The sequence below is a fragment of the Megascapheus bottae genome, chromosome 36 (assembly GCF_031878675.1).
Source record: "Megascapheus bottae isolate mThoBot1 chromosome 36, mThoBot2.hap1, whole genome shotgun sequence".
NCBI lineage: Eukaryota > Metazoa > Chordata > Mammalia > Rodentia > Geomyidae > Megascapheus > Megascapheus bottae.
In genome coordinates this window covers 6,121,232-6,137,324 of record NC_143544.1, presented here as the reverse complement: position 1 = coordinate 6,137,324, position 16,093 = coordinate 6,121,232, and the positions used below count along the sequence as shown (strand labels likewise).

The 16,093-nt window shown below is 52.0% G+C and overlaps 1 protein-coding gene across 1 annotated transcript in view; it reads right to left on the bottom strand.

Annotated features, from left to right (window-relative positions):
* LOC150042311 (phospholipid-transporting ATPase ABCA3) overlaps positions 1-16,093 on the bottom strand; it is a 38,654-nt gene that overhangs the window by 15,451 nt on the left and 7,110 nt on the right. The window contains exons 5-15 of the mRNA XM_090324810.1: positions 15,504-15,631; positions 14,666-14,831; positions 12,679-12,929; positions 9,904-10,020; positions 8,511-8,631; positions 6,351-6,524; positions 5,037-5,218; positions 1,938-2,081; positions 1,155-1,284; positions 429-583; positions 26-181 (exon numbers count right to left, since the gene is read on the bottom strand). Of these exons, the coding sequence (XP_090180936.1) occupies positions 26-181; positions 429-583; positions 1,155-1,284; positions 1,938-2,081; positions 5,037-5,218; positions 6,351-6,524; positions 8,511-8,631; positions 9,904-10,020; positions 12,679-12,929; positions 14,666-14,831; positions 15,504-15,631 (1,724 nt within the window). The remainder of the gene's footprint in view (positions 1-25; positions 182-428; positions 584-1,154; positions 1,285-1,937; positions 2,082-5,036; positions 5,219-6,350; positions 6,525-8,510; positions 8,632-9,903; positions 10,021-12,678; positions 12,930-14,665; positions 14,832-15,503; positions 15,632-16,093) is intronic.

Genomic DNA, 16,093 nt, shown 5'->3' with positions numbered 1-16,093 from the left:
AGGACAGGGTGCTGCTGCCCAGTACCTTGGAGCCCGCTATGAGGGCGATGCCGATGGAGAGCTTGCGCTTCATCCCTCCGCTCAGGAACTTGCACCTCAAGCTCCGCTTGTCCTCCATACTGAGGGCGTATAGCATGTGCTTCACTTCCTCGGGGCACTTCTGGGGTGACAGGCCTTTCAGCTGCCATGGTGGGAGGGAAGATGAGACCTCTTCCCTGCATGGAAGCCCAGCTGTCTAGAGAGCTCCCTGGCCCAAGAGACAGCATCCTTTGGTGATGTGGGCTCTGCACACCCCCTCCCCCACCGGAATCCCACCTTTTATGCAACAGCTCTTCAGAACAGACTGCTTTGCCACAGGCCAATGCTGTCCTCAGAAACCCAAATGCATCTGCAGTGGATTATCACCAAACACTCATCCCCGGGCTCACCTGCGCATAGAAGTAGAGGTGTTCTGCCACTGTCAGGTTGTCAAACAGGATATCATGCTGGGGGCACAGGCCCAAGCTCTTCCGAATTAGAGCCATGTCTTGGGAGATTTCATAGCCGCAGATGTACACACGCCCACTGGTAGGAGGATAGAGACCTGGGGCCGAGCAAAAGACCCCCAAACTCCATGTGAGAATGCAGCTTGTCTATGTGAGATATAATGACCTTCTCCTTAGTCAACTGCTTCTCTTCGCTTGACCAAGCATCCTACCCATGCGAGCATCAGGAACAGGAAGTGGGTTTTGCCTGGCTAGGCAGTGGGAGACAGAGGAGGGAGAGGGACAGAGAGGGATGGGCAGACAAGCTAGGCAGGAACAGGAAACGTACCCTCTCACATTTGTGTGTACACGTGCACGTAGGTGCTCTCATAAATCTGCATAGCAGGTCTGGGTCTCTGCTATCACAGTTGACTCAGTGCTCAGGGAGGATAAGGAACAACCCTGGAGCTGGGCATGGGGCAGAATGGGTGAGCCCACTCCTGGGTCTTTGTGGATCTCATTAGGCTCAGGCCTAATGAGAGTGAAGCTGAGAGGAGGGCTTGGCAACTATCTCCCTGGGCCCTGAGGCTGCCTGAGCGTAAGAACACCTCATTCCTCACAGCTGAGACTCGCTGAGGCCTGGGATTTAGGGGAACAGTGCCAGGGGAGGGCCTGCAGCCACAGGCTCACCTGTGAGCATAGAAAGGGTGGTAGTCTTCCCTGCACCATTGTGGCCCAGCAAGACAGTGATCTGCCCCTCGTACAGGTTCAAGTTCAGGTCTCTGACAGCTGCCTTGTCCTTATTTCCCACTCGGAACACCTGCAAGCCAAGCAGAAGGCCATTCTGAGCTTTCCACAGCCCCACAGGGGCCCACTGCCTCAAGCTACCCAGCTGGGTGCCCATCGGATACAGAGAACTGAAGTCTGTGCAGATGCTGTGGCCGCCTCCCTACTCCTCACATGTCCCATGGCCTTCTGGATGTCTGCATGCTTAGAAGGCCACAGCAGCTGGTACAGCAGAGAAAAGATGGCAAGAGACACAGCCCAGGCACCCCTGTGGCTGATGCCACTGAGTCTGACGCTAACACAGGCACTGGATCAGACACTGAATGTCAGGAGCAGATGAGGGACCCCTGACCATCTTTTTTTTTTTTTTTTTTTTTTGCCAGTTTTGGGGTTTGAGCTCAGGGCCTGAGCACTGCCCTTGGGCTTTTGCAAGGCTAGAGCTCTACCACTTGAGCTACAGCACCACTTCCAGCTTTTTCTATGTACATGATACCGAGGAATTGAATCCAGGTCTTCACACATGCTAGGTAAGCACTCTACCACTCAGCCAAAGTCCCGGCCCCCCTGACCTTCTTTATCGGGTATATGGGACAGAGGGAGGGATTAAGTTCCTGAGACAGCAACTACCACGGAGTGGCTCCCCTGACAGACTTCAGCCCAGTCCCTTCAGGAAGGTGAAGGTGGCACCTTAGACAGATGCTTGATCTTGATCCCGGCCACCAGGTCTTCTGGCTCTGCTTCAAAGTACTCAGTTCTGAGAGCTTTCTCAGGGTCACTGTCCTCTTCCTCTTTTCCCACTACTGTCCTCGGGCTCCCACACCAGTAGGAGGGCTGGCACAGGGTACAGATGAGTGCTTGTGTTAGTTCACTTTGTGATCAATAATGCAGACATCACCAACACTCTAAACACATACTACAATGTGGCTTCCTCTGACCCTTTAAGGCACATGACTGCAGAGAGGACATTGCTTACATGGTGCTTCTGCAGACCTCCTAACTTGATCATCCCTGAGAAAGCTCTAAACCCTGCTGTCCTATCTGGCAAATGGGTAGAACAGAAACTCTTAGCCTTGTTGTGAATTTCACAGAGAAGATGGTATAGAGAAGAAAAGGAGTCTGTCGACCATAGAGCTAGCTTATACAAAGAAAGGTTACACTGCGATCTAGAGTAAAGTTGGGTCCAATGAGGAAACGAGCTATGTTTCCATGCTACTCAACTCTGTCTCTTAGCTTTTATTGCTCAAGGCTGGTACTCTACCACTTGAACCATACCTCTACTTGTGGCACTTTGCTGTTTAAGTGGCGATAAGGGGCTCATGGACTTTCCTGTTCAGGCTGGCTTCTTATTGTGACCCTCAGCTCTCAGCCTGAGTAGCTATGGTGACAGGGATGAGCCACAGGCATCCAGCTTCATTACTATTATTTTACTGTGGTTGGTGAAAACCAAGTGTTGCTTCATGAAGCAAAGGCAGCCATGTCACATTGGAGCCTGTGTGGACAGCCACCGGGCCGCACCAGCGAAGGACAGGTCTACAGGGGCACAAGACAGGTCTGCAGAGGCACAGGACAGGTCTGCAGAGGCACAGGGCAGGTCTACAGAAGCATAGGGCAGGTCTGCAGAGGCACAGGCAGAGCAGGACAGATCTACAGAGGCACAGGACAGTCTATGGAGGCACAGGATAGGTCTACAAAGGTACAGGCAGAGCAGGGCAGGTCTGCAGAGGCACAGGCAGAGGACAGGTCTGCAGAGGCACAGGCAGAGAAGGACAGGTCTGCAGAGGCACAGGCAGAGAAGGACAGGTCTGCAGAGGCACAGGCAGAGGACAGGTCTGCAGAGGCACAGGCAGAGCAGGACAGGTCTGCAGAGGCACAGGCAGAGAAGGACAGGTCTGCAGAGGCACAGGCAGAGCAGGGCAGGTCTGCAGAGGCACAGGCAGAGAAGGACAGGTCTGCAGAGGCACAGGCAGAGCAGGGCAGGTCTGCAGAGGCACAGGCAGAGAAGGACAGGTCTGCAGAGGCACAGGCAGAGCAGGGCAGGTCTGCAGAGGCACAGGCAGAGCAGGGCAGGTCTGCAGAGGCACAGGCAGAGAAGGACAGGTCTATAGAGGCACAGGCAGAGCAGGGCAGGTCTGCAGAGGCACAGGCAGAGCAGGGCAGGTCTGCAGAGGCACAGGCAGAGCAGGGCAGGTCTGCAGAGGCACAGGCAGAGGACAGGTCTGCAGAGGCACAGGCAGAGCAGGGCAGGTCTGCAGAGGCACAGGCAGAGGACAGGTCTGCAGAGGCACAGGCAGAGCAGGGCAGGTCTGCAGAGGCACAGGCAGAGCAGGGCAGGTCTGCAGAGGCACAGGCAGAGCAGGGCAGGTCTGCAGAGGCACAGGCAGAGGAGGGCAGGTCTGCAGAGGCACAGGCAGAGCAGGGCAGGTCTGCAGAGGCACAGGCAGAGAAGGACAGGTCTGCAGAGGCACAGGCAGAGAAGGACAGGTCTGCAGAGGCACAGGCAGAGGAGGGCAGGTCTACAGAGGCACAGGCAGAGCAGGGCAGGTCTGCAGAGGCACAGGCAGAGCAGGGCAGGTCTGCAGAGGCACAGGCAGAGGAGGACAGGTCTGCAGAGGCACAGGCAGAGCAGGGCAGGTCTGCAGAGGCACAGGCAGAGAAGGACAGGTCTGCAGAGGCACAGGCAGAGAAGGACAGGTCTGCAGAGGCACAGGCAGAGGAGGACAGGTCTGCAGAGGCACAGGCAGAGCAGGGCAGGTCTGCAGAGGCACAGGCAGAGAAGGACAGGTCTGCAGAGGCACAGGCAGAGCAGGGCAGGTCTGCAGAGGCACAGGCAGAGAAGGACAGGTCTGCAGAGGCACAGGCAGAGCAGGGCAGGTCTGCAGAGGCACAGGCAGAGAAGGACAGGTCTGCAGAGGCACAGGCAGAGGAGGACAGGTCTGCAGAGGCACAGGCAGAGAAGGGCAGGTCTGCAGAGGCACAGGCAGAGCAGGGCAGGTCTGCAGAGGCACAGGCAGAGCAGGGCAGGTCTGCAGAGGCACAGGCAGAGCAGGGCAGGTCTGCAGAGGCACAGGCAGAGCAGGGCAGGTCTGCAGAGGCACAGGCAGAGCAGGGCAGGTCTGCAGAGGCACAGGCAGAGCAGGGCAGGTCTGCAGAGGCACAGGCAGAGCAGGGCAGGTCTGCAGAGGCACAGGCAGAGAAGGACAGGTCTACAGAGGTATAGGCAGAGCAGGGCAGGTCTGCAGAGGCACAGGCAGAGCAGGGCAGGTCTGCAGAGGCACAGGCAGAGGAGGACAGGTCTGCAGAGGCACAGGCAGAGCAGGGCAGGTCTGCAGAGGCACAGGCAGAGCAGGGCAGGTCTGCAGAGGCACAGGCAGAGCAGGGCAGGTCTGCAGAGGCACAGGCAGAGAAGGACAGGTCTACAGAGGTATAGGCAGAGCAGGGCAGGTCTGCAGAGGCACAGGCAGAGCAGGGCAGGTCTGTAGAGGCTCAGGCAATAGGAAGTGCTGCACACTCCAGCAATGTGATGATTTTTACAAATCCTGAATTGTCCTGCAGGCAGAAACCCCAGTAAGATTTTCCATAAGTAAGGAGGCAGCAGGGTGGGGGTCATGGCAGCAGAGGCTGCGTGTGCTAGTGTGGTAGAAGGGGGGCTAGCAACTTCCCCTCTGTATGCTTCATTTCAGATCCTTCACTTCAGGTCTTCATGTCTCAGAACTAATTCAAGGGCTCTCAGAACACTGGAGCACAGAAGAGGGTGCTGTGTGCTAGGGTCCCTGGGTGAGCGCTTACCATGATGAAGAAGTACCAAGGCTGTGGCACACCAAACTGGCCAGGGAAGACAGCCTCCACATACCAGGTCACCAGGCCGTAGAGCACAGAGTCTAGCAGCAGCATCCCCAGCACTTGCCCGAAGCAGAAGTCATCGTCCACATTGACGGGACTCAGGAGGTCTCGCCACTGGATGCCTGTGCCTGAGGGACATGCCAGGAAAACAATCTAAGCTGTGCAGGCTGGGAGGGCCCAGGTGGCACACAACGTGTGTGTGTGTGTGTGTGTGTGTGTGGGTGTGTGTGTGTGTGTGTGTGTGTGTGCGCGCGCACATGCGTGCGCCTGCATGTGTGTGTTCACTGTGAAGGCAGTGTGACTGCTGCCGTCCCAGCTTTACAACTGATCTGATAGCTTCCTTCAAGTCCTTGACAACGACAAGTTACAAAATCAGTAAGTTACAGAGTTACTAAAACACACACACACACACACACACACATCTGTACAATATACATGTGCACACTTAACTAACATGCACATGCACACACACATTAAAACATGTGTTTATACAACACAAACACATACATACAATGAGGTGAACTGATGTGAACATAACAAGCCTTGCTTAAAATTGATATACCTCAGGCAGACAGGAAGCCTGTTTAATGGCCCTTATGGTTTGCTGGTGGCATCATGTAGACATGCCTGGACTCGGGAGTCAGGTCATCCTGTCTGTGCATGTGTGCATGTGTGCATACATGTGTGCATGCATACGTGTGTGTGTGTGTGTGTGTGTGTGTGTGTGTGTGTGTGTGTGTGTATTTGCTGGTCTTAGAGCTTGAACTCTAGGCCTACCACTTGAGCCACAGTGCTACTTCCAACTTTTTTGAGTAGTTTATTGGAGATAAGAGTCTCCCAAAGTTTCTAGTCCTGGCTGGCTTTGAACAATGATCTTCGGATCCCAGAGCCTGGCTGGCCTGCTTCTTTACCAGGAGCTGGTGGTGTCAGGAGTCAACACCTGCTGACTTTGAAGTCTCTGGTGCAATCATTTTTGGTGTCTCAAGAAGCAGGAAGGGCTCAGAGGCCAGTGAGTAAATTCCCGCAGACAGAAGCAGGTGGTAGGGCAATGACTGGGCATTTTCACCTGCGGCGGTATGTGGCCCATATCCCTGTTAGCACCTGTCACCTCTTGGCCTGCTCCCCAATAGCTTGGGGCCACGCTAGTATGTTATACAATGCCTACACTGGAGGCGCCACTAATATGCTTCCTGCCAGTGCTAGAAGCTCCTTAGTTGGCAGGGCTCGGCGAGAGCAGCGTAAAAGGAGGATAACACTTACCTTTGGCTTCAAATTTTCCTATCAGCTGGGCTCCCATCGCTGTGGCAACATTGGACAGAAGACATGACAGGAGCTTCTGGCTCAACGTCATCCAGTTGTAGTGGGGAGCCACGAAGAAGTAGGGGATGTAAGTGAAGAAGTACAGGAAGCCTCCCACGGCTGCTGCTATGTTGGCTGTGGGGAGAGGTGTGGGGGGGGGTGCTGCAAGCTTGCCAGAGGACGCATGCCCTGTGGCATGGTTAGAGAAGAGACTGAGCCCCACCTGAGTCTCAGCGCTGGGGGCACTCTGGGCCCACAGCTCTTTCTTCTCCTCATACAGGTACCCTGGGGATAGCACCCAGCCTGGGGTTCCCAGCTCCCGACTGCAGATTCCCCCCACAGCCTTTCCTTCACATCCCACCCCAAGACTCCTCACTGGCTTTGTCTGACCTCTCTCATTTTTTCATTCATTCATTCACCCGTCAGGTACTTACTGAGAACCTACTCTGTCCAGGACCACAGAACAACCCTGCACCCTTCTCAGAGCCTGGAGTCTACAATTCTCCTAGGACTGTCTTTCTTTGAGTAGGAACTACCCCATACAGTTGCCCCATGGGGACGAGAGAGCTGGGAACAGCAGCATGGGAAATAAAAGGCTTCGTGGAGAAGTGACCACTCAGATGACAGCTGAATGTTCCAAGCTGCCTCTACATTTCCTCTCTCTACCCTGTTGCTTGGCTGAAGAGTAAGGAGAGAATGTGGCTTCAAGGAGCTCTGCAGTGGGGTATTGTGTTAGTTCTTGCAGATACTCGTATATATTCCCGATACCATACTGTGTCTGTATGTGTGGGAGAACATCCAGCAGACGTCTCCCCCGTCCTCTGGACGCTCATTGGTTTATCCTGTACTCTGGATGGATTTGTCCTCTTCATTGATTTTGTAACATGATGCATTTGTTGTTTGGAAAATATTACTTATTTTATATATATTTACACAGTATCAAAACAAGTCCCATTAGTTCATGTCTCAGGAGAAATGCTTAAATGTTGGGAAGCTGTCATACTCATGTCACACTCATGGTGGTAGATTTGAGTTTGTAAAATTCTCAGTTTTTTTGTCTTGCTAGAAAGGCTTACTTTATTAAGGATAGCAAATACTATCAATAGTTTTACATAAAAATCAGGCCCAGATTTGAAAGACTGTCTATCAAATCCATAAGTAAAATAACTGTAGTCCTTCAAACAAAAATGGTGTTACATAAATGAAGTGGCCAGCCTAGCAGACAGCTTGAGCAACTGCCTGTGTGGTGTTCCTGCGGAGAAGTATGCTCAGGATGCAGCGAGCTACCTTATATGTCCATTCCATTTTGTGTGCAGAATACTGGAAGGAGTCTGCTGAGGGGCTGGGTGTGTAGCTCCATGATGGAGTGCTTGCCTAAGATAATGATGCCCTCGGTTCAAACCCCAGCACCAAAGTTTTTTGAAGTATATTCAGAAATCAGGATTTAATAAAAGTAATATTTTTACTGTTTCATTAAGGAAGTTCTTTCTTCTTCCTTTTCTCTCTCTGTTTCTCCCTCCCTCCTTCCTCTCCCACCCCCCTCTGTCTTTCTCTCTTAGAAGCCTGGGAAGTTAATAAACACTCTGTAAGGTACAGATTGATCCTAGATATGCTGACTAACTTAAATTTTTTGAAAGACTTCAAAGGTAATCCTTTAAGCTCAAAACTAAGAGGAATCACTAAGAAAAAGGGAGCTAAGGTTGATATTGTTCAAACAGTCAGGTAAAAGAACCCAACATAAGGTAACAAAGGAGAAAACGTTAGTCCAGGGAACTGATAATAAGTAGAACACATAAAATCCAGAAATAACCCCGAGGGTCACAATAATCACAGGTGAGTGGATGAATGAGCCTTTTCTTTGGCTACTCCATCCCGCATCCATGCTGGCCTTCCCCACATGCTTTCTGTTCTCCTTCCTTGGAGAATTTGCGAGGCTTGGTTCCTCTAAGCCTGTCCCTCACTGGTATAACCCACTTTGTCCAGTCCCAGCTGCCCAGGTCTTCTCTATAACCCACTTTGTCCAGTCCCAGCTGCCCAGGTCTTCTCTTCTGGGGAGTCACCCTTGGGGCATTGACACAGCTTTTCCTAAGCTATGATTACCCTGCAGCCCTGCAGCCTTACCTTTATTGAAGAAGGTGCTGACCATGAAGCTGAAGGAGATGGAGGAGATGGCAAAGCACAACAGGAAGACCAGCACCAGGGAAGGGTCGCTGCTCGAGAGCACCGCTACATCCTTCTTTACCTGCAGGACGAACAGTCCCAAGCCATGGGGTTAAGCCAGGGAAGCCAGGCATGGATGAGGGATAGCCTAAGTACCTAGATAGTCACAGGGGCACTGCTGAAGTTGGAGCTGGCTCTCATCCTGGTAGGTAGGAAGCCCTGTAGTCCCCTGGAGAAAGACCTGGCCGGAGGTCAGGAGCTGCGAGACATGCTCTGCCTGGGTACAGTGGTCTCTGCGCCCTCCTCCCCTGCCCTCCTCCCATCAGAGCCCCCCACTCCATGTCCTCCTCCCATCACCAGAGCCCTCTCGTTCTCCTCCCATCATCAGAGCCCCCCGACCTCCTCCCATCATGAGAGCCCCTGTCCTGTTCCCATCATCAGAGCCCCCCGTCTTCCTCCCATCATCAGAGCCCCCCGTCCTGCTCCCATCATCAGAGCCCCCCGTCTTCCTCCCATCATCAGAGCCCCCCCATCCCCCTCCCATCATCAGAGCCCCCGTCCCCCTCCCATCATCAGAGCCCCCCATTCTCCTCCCATCATCAGAGCCCCCCCATCCTCCTCCCATCATCAGAGCCCCCCCATCCTCCTCCCATTATCAGAGCCCCCCCGTCCTCCTCCATCATTAGAGCCCCCTGTCCTCTTCCATCATCAGAGCCCCCCATCCTCCTCTCATCATCAGAGCCCCCCGTCCTCCTCCATCTTCAAAGCCCCCCGTCCTCCTCCCATCATCAGAGCCCCCGTCCTCCTCCATCATCAGAGCCCCCTCCCCCATCCTCTTCCATCACAGAGCCCACATGTCCTCCTCCCATCATGAGAGCCCCCCGTCCTCCTCCATCATCAGAGCCCCCTCCCCCGTCCTCTTCCATCATCAGAGCCCCCCGTCCTCCTCCATCATCAGAGCCCCCAGTCCTCCTCCATCATCAGAGCCCCCTCCCCCGTCCTCTTCCATCACAGAGCCCACATGTCCTCCTCCCATCATGAGAGCCCCCCGTCCTCCTCCATCATCAGAGCCCCCTCCCCCGTCCTCTTCCATCACAGAGCCCACATGTCCTCCTCCCATCATGAGAGCCCCTCCGTCCTCCTTCCATCATCAGAACCACCCCCGTCCTCTCCCATCAGAGCCGCCCTGCCATGTCCTCCTCCCATCAGAGCACCCCCCGTGTCGTCCTCCTATCAGAGCTCCCCTTTGTCCTCCTCCCATCAGAGCACCCCCCAGTTCCTCTCCTCATCAGAGCCCTCTTGTCCCCCGCCCCGTGTCCTCCTCCCATCAGAGCCCCATGGAAATGACACTCACCTTGATGCAGAGGAGAAGGGTCATGAAGGAGACTGCGATGAGGAGGAAGAGGAAGAACATGAGGAACCATGCGGTCCAGTGCAGCCAGCTGCTGAGCCCCATCATGTGCATGTACTCCTGCCGGGGGTGGGGGAGGCGTCACACCTGTCTGCATGCTGTGGGACTTTCCCCAGAGCCCCCTGTGTGCTGGTGTGTGTGTGTGTGTGTGTGTGTGTGTGCAGGTTCCATGTCTGCCTGTAGAGCAAGAGGAGGACCAGGTACCTGTGCTGTGAACCAGACACAGGAACCACACAGCATGTGTTGGGAAGAGAGAAGGCTCTGTTCTCACCATCATTTCCACCCCGTGGACTAACAACTTTTCTCCTGTCTCATATACTGTCCCACTGGACCAACAGCAGGATGCACTGTTCCAATCCCCGTGCTGGGCCCTGCCCTACCGCCTGTGCCTCTGCGTGGAGTGGCCCAGCTCTTCCTCAGGGTAGAGCAAAGGCTTTGTCTCCCCTCTGGCTTCACTAGGCTCCATCAGGCCACCACACCCCTTCTTTGTATGTGGCATTGTCAGAGGCTGATATGAGTGCTAAGGGAGGCTCCAGACTCCTTTAGAGTGGTCCTGTGTTCTATAAAGCAATTCCAAGTTGTGGGGAACAGGTTTCAGTCTCCCATGGCACCTGCGGTAACTCCAGTAGCTGTGAGTGTGGCAGCTAGCCCAGGCTAGCAGAAAGACCCTGCAGGCCCCGCCATCAGCCTCCAGGGCCAAGACGTGACCCAGGTCAGCTTGTACCTGTGAGCTTACATTAGGGACCACTTGCATCAGATCCGGAATCTTGGTGGGAAAGGGTGCCTCATGTTGGGGAGCAAGGGGGTTAGGTGGGCAGCCATTCTGACTATACCTTCCTTCCCCATCTGCATGTCAAGCTGCCAGAGATGCTCTGAGGAAGCCCAGCTCTTCCACTGACCAGCACTGCCCAGAAAATACTGGGCATCTAAACATGTCCTGTCTAACATGATAGTCAGTGGTTATACACGGCCACTTCAACCTAAGAAAATCAAGTGATATTCATAATTTACTCCCCACTGAGGATGGAGTTGCATGGCAGACTAGCATTTGTGAGGCCACACACACACACACACACACACACACACACACCTTCCTTATTTCAAGTGTTCCACAGTGACTGCAATGGGCAGCAGTTACAAGTCCATCATCACAGACACAGACACCCAGTTCTACTGGGCAGAGCTGGACTCTGGAGGAGACCAGGGTTGGGCTACAGATTTTCTATTTTGGAGGCGCAGTTAGGAGGATCGAAGTGAGAGGCTAACCCCAGGGGAAAATGATGAGATTCAAGTTGTAGAGAGTGCCTACTTGGGAAGTGCAACGTCCTGAGTTTAAAACCCCAGGTCTACAAAAAATAAAAAGGAAAAAAAAAGAAAAAGAAAAAAAGAGTATGAAAGCTTATCTGAAAAATAAGCAAAAGACCCAAAAAGAGCTCTAAGCATCACTCAGGTAGCAGAGCCCCTGCCTAGTAAGCACAAGGTTCTGACTTCATGAATAATAAAAAGACAAAGTACGATGACACTCACAAACCTACTACGTAGCTCTGATGATCACATAATGCTGGGACTATTTGCTTCACCATGTGTCTGTAGTTGGGTGTCACACTGCATTTTTTTCTTAGTCTACTGCTATCTTCACACATTGCCATTTTATTGGTTCCTTAAGGCAACTGAGCCAGTCAAATGCCTTCTTGTTGAGTTATTAGTTCTCCTCTGAAACAGTTTAACACATCCACCAATCACAGGATTAGCACCCATGAGAATATTCTGAGTCATTTAACACTGCTGTGGATGTTTCCAGAAGAGGAACTGCAAACAAATTATGTGGTCAATGTGATTTGGGCAGACATTCTTCCTGGGACTGTTCCTCATCTAGACAGGCGATATAGTTCATAGTGACACTTTGTAAACTTCCCACTCTCTTATTAAGCTAACTGTCTGCAACTATGGCTGTCCTTCATTTTTATGAAATGCTGATTCCTGTTCAATTTTTTTAGTTTTTGCCAGTCCTGAATTTGAGCTCAGGGCCTGAGCACTGTCCTTGGACTTTCTCAAGGCTAGAGCTCTAACACTTGAGCCTCAGCACCACTTCCAGCTTTTTTCTATGTATGTGGTACCAAGGAATTGACCCCGGGTCTTCGTGCATGCTAGGCAAGCACTCTACCACTAGGCCAAACTCCCGGCCCTCCTGTTCCATTTCTTTTGCTAGTCCCAAGACTGGAACTTAGAACCTAGGCCCTGTCCTTGCTCTACCACTTGAGCCACAGCCCTGCTCCCAGTCTTTTCTGTGCTTAATTGGAGGTACAAGTCTCACAGACTTTCCTATTCAGGTTGGGTTCGAACAGGGACCCCCAGATCTCAGCCTCCTGAGTAGCCGGATTACAGGTGTGACCTACCAGGGCCCAGCCCATTCAACTCTTACAAACCTTTTTAAGATCGCCTCCTGTTGAATGACTAAACATTTCCCCCTCACTGTTAATGTACTTTCAACAGCTGCGGTGTCTAGTGTTTCAAAGAAACCAAGAGAAAGGAGAGCCACTGTAAGGTCCACCCTGCACCTCAACTCTTCTGGCTCCCACACAAAGGGATCCTGGCTAAATAGGCAGCGTTGAGACAAAGCCAGTTCTCCCCTGTAAGCCCCGGGACACACAGCCATGGTGGCACCACTCCCACAACCACCTTGCCAGAGTCTCACGATGCCCTCCTCCACAGCAGTACCTTTAGTTTTCTCTCTTTCTCCTGCACCACAGAGCGGATGATGGTGAGGGACGTGTAGGTGAAGCTCAGCATGAGTAACAGGGGAAGCTGGTACTGGATGGCGATGAGGAAGGGGTCTGAGATGAATGGTGGGAAAGGGAACCTCTTTGCTTTCACCGTGAACAGCTGGTGTGTGGAGGCGTTGGCGTGGTAGTGCATGATGGCTTTGTCCACAGCATGCTGCACCACCAGGAAGCCTTCTCGGATGTACCCTAAGAATAGAAATGACAGCGGTGTCACAGCGAGCCACACATCCCAAGCAGCCACTGCAGAGGCAGGGGCAATCCACCTGCTGGTTCCAGCACACATCAGTGTCCCGTGGAAGAGAAAACACACCGCTGACAGAAAATAGGAACAGCCATGTTCTGTCCCTACCACTTCATAATGAACCCCACTTTATAGTAGCCCCATCAAATATATCAAGAGATGAGTAAATTAACTCCAGTGATACACTCTACACTATATATCCTAAATATGTGTCCTTTTAACATACATGCAATATAAAAACTACTAGTACAACAGCTTGCATTCTTTTTCTGCACTGAGTCTTCAAAAGTGGGTTTGCTTTATATTTGCAACATGTACACACATGCGCATACATGCCCTGTTTTACATATGTGATGACATTTTAGAAACAATGTGATGTAAACTTGATTGGTGGGACCCCAAGTACTGCATGTGGATCTGATGGGAGGCTAATCAAATAAGCGAAAGTTAGGCCAAAAATAAAAAAGGAAATAATACACTAAAAGAGTTAGGGGAGCCAGGAATTTGGCCTAGTGGTAGAATGCTTGCCTAGCATGCACAAAGACCTAGCATGCACAATTCCTTGGTACCACATACACAGAAAAAAGCCAGAAGTGGTGCTGTGGCTAAAGTGGTAGAGTTTGAGAAACACCAAGGACAGTGCTCAGGCCCTGGGTTCAAGCCCAACGACTGGCAAAAAAAAAAAAAAGTTAGGGGAAATCAGGGCAACAGAAAGGGTCTGAAGAGCAGGAGAGCACTTTTCACATCAGCTGAAAGGATTAGGTCCTGGGTGTATCCCAAGTAGTCTGGGGACAAGAGAAGAACGCTTAAGGTTGCCCTGATGACAGGGTGATTCTGGGTGTGTGGCGGCTGAGACCCAGATGGCATGAGAAGAGAAAGGTTTGGTGACTATACCAGCTATACCAGCACAGTAGCCTAGCACTACAACAGCTCTGACAGCTCTGAAGGTTGCAAGTCTGGCACATAAGCTGCCTCCTGCCTGTGTGGTCCTGCCGCATGAATATATGGTTCTTCTGGCCTTCTCTTGAAACTGTTAACAATCTGTCTCCTGCCAAATCTGTGGCACACTGTGCTCCAACCCCCTGGACTTTGGCTCAGCTCCTGTAGTTAGTCATGACCTGACAGCTCTGTCTAGCCCTGAGTCTGAAGTCCCAGCCACTTCTTGGCTATCTGTGGCATGGTTCTAAGATATGCTCAAACACCAAACACTGGCCAAGATGGGTAGTACAGACCACTACAGGGGTCTGACAGGGAATCAGAGTGGCCAACATCCAGCTTTTGTACATTACTGATTCAGACAAACCAGGAGTCGATTGACACCCCCCCCCCAAAAAAAAAACCCCTATAAAACTGTATGGAAGAGGAGGCCAGGATGAGAGGCGAAACACAAAGCCAAGCCTAGGTGACTTGTGCAAACTGAGGCCTCTTAAAACCTGTGCTAAACATCTCACTGAGAAGCCTGTGTTTCCGGGAATACAGTGGAAAGAGAGCACTGCTCTGTCCAAAAGTCAGGGTAGCCTTTCAAAAACCACTTTCCCTGGATGTTTTCTTCCTTTGCCTAAAAGCAAGACACATAGCTCTAGGAAGTGTTTCTGCCTGCCATGCCAGGCAGCTTTGCTTTTGAAGCTGGCACTACTCAGTGGTCAGGACTGGTGAGGTGGCCCCTGCACCTGCTGCTCACCAGGTTCCCCGCCGTCTGGGGATGCAGGTTCCCTTGGTCCCGGGTTTGGGAAAAGTGGAAAAAGGGAATCAGTGTGCCAGCCGTCTGTTTCTTTCAGGAAAAAGTTGCCCGTTTGCGTCCATATGTAATTTCTTCGTGTACAGCTGAAGCGTAGGTGATATTTCACCTGCGGAAACAGGGAGATCAACTGTTCTGAGGGGTTTGGATGGAGGAATGGAAGCCAGAGTCCAGCAGGGCTCGTTCCCAGGTCCTAGACTGGAGCCACCAGGAACTCGCCATGCCTCACCATGCCCTGCACACAGGGCTACCTACTGGGTGTTAGTATTCACTTCTCTCTTGATACCTGGCCATATGGACACCATATCACATTTGAGACTGATGTGGGATCTCTGGGGACAGCCACCAACACCATGCAAGGTCAGTTCCCAGTCTTAATGCCATTAAGAAAGCAAACAACTTTCTTCCTTCCTTCTTTTTTTTTTTTGCCAGACAAAATTTAAGCCCTAATTTCTGCTTCTTTCCTCCCTACCCTATCTGACTCAACTAAAAAGAAGGCTGGAGATCAGTAACATTTGTTTTCTAAAATGAGAGAACAAAGGAAGTCTGAAACAGCATTGCTATCATGCTATGGGTGGGAAGATTTTCTAAGGTGTTCTGGAATCAGTCATAAACCCATGTCCAGGCTCTCTCAGTGGTGACCAAGCAGTGACCCAGACTCAGAGGACAGGTCACATGTCCCCCTAGGTGGGTGGGGGTTGAGCAAAGCAGCTGTGCTGGAGGGTGAGTGGGTCATGCAAGGGAGTCTGAGGGCGGGCACGGTGCTGGGGTGCAGCCTCACCGCCAGTGGTAGCGGGTCCTTGCTGTGGTTGAAGACATGCTCGAACACCACTGCAGCCAGCACATTGGAGGAGTGGTTGTCCTGCCGAATGTAGTCCTCGAAGTCCTTCTCCGAGGGAAAGCCTCGCACTGTGGACAGAGCACAGATCTGCACATTGCTCAATGGTCCTTGCCCCTCAAAAAGCCTACAAGTGTCAGGGCACTTCAGATCAAGACTGAGCCCGCCAGGTGTGAGTGTTCCCATCAGTAAACCTAGCCACTTAGACGGCTGAGATGGGAAGTGCAGTTAGAAGCCAGCCTGGGAAGAAAAGTCTCTTGAGAGACAAGCAGCAAAAACCTAGGCTGAAAGCTGGGCACCAATGGCTCATGCCTTTAATTCTAGCCACTGAGAAGGTGGAGATATGAGATTGAAATTAGAAGAAAATCTGGGCAGAAAAGTCCACAAGACTCTATCACCAATCAATCACCAAAAAGGATGGACTGGAGATATGGCTCAAAGAGTAGAATGCCAGTTGCGTGAGCAAGCTGAGCAAATACAAGGCTCTGAGTTCAAATCCTAGAACCCAGAAAAAAATATATATGACAAATTGA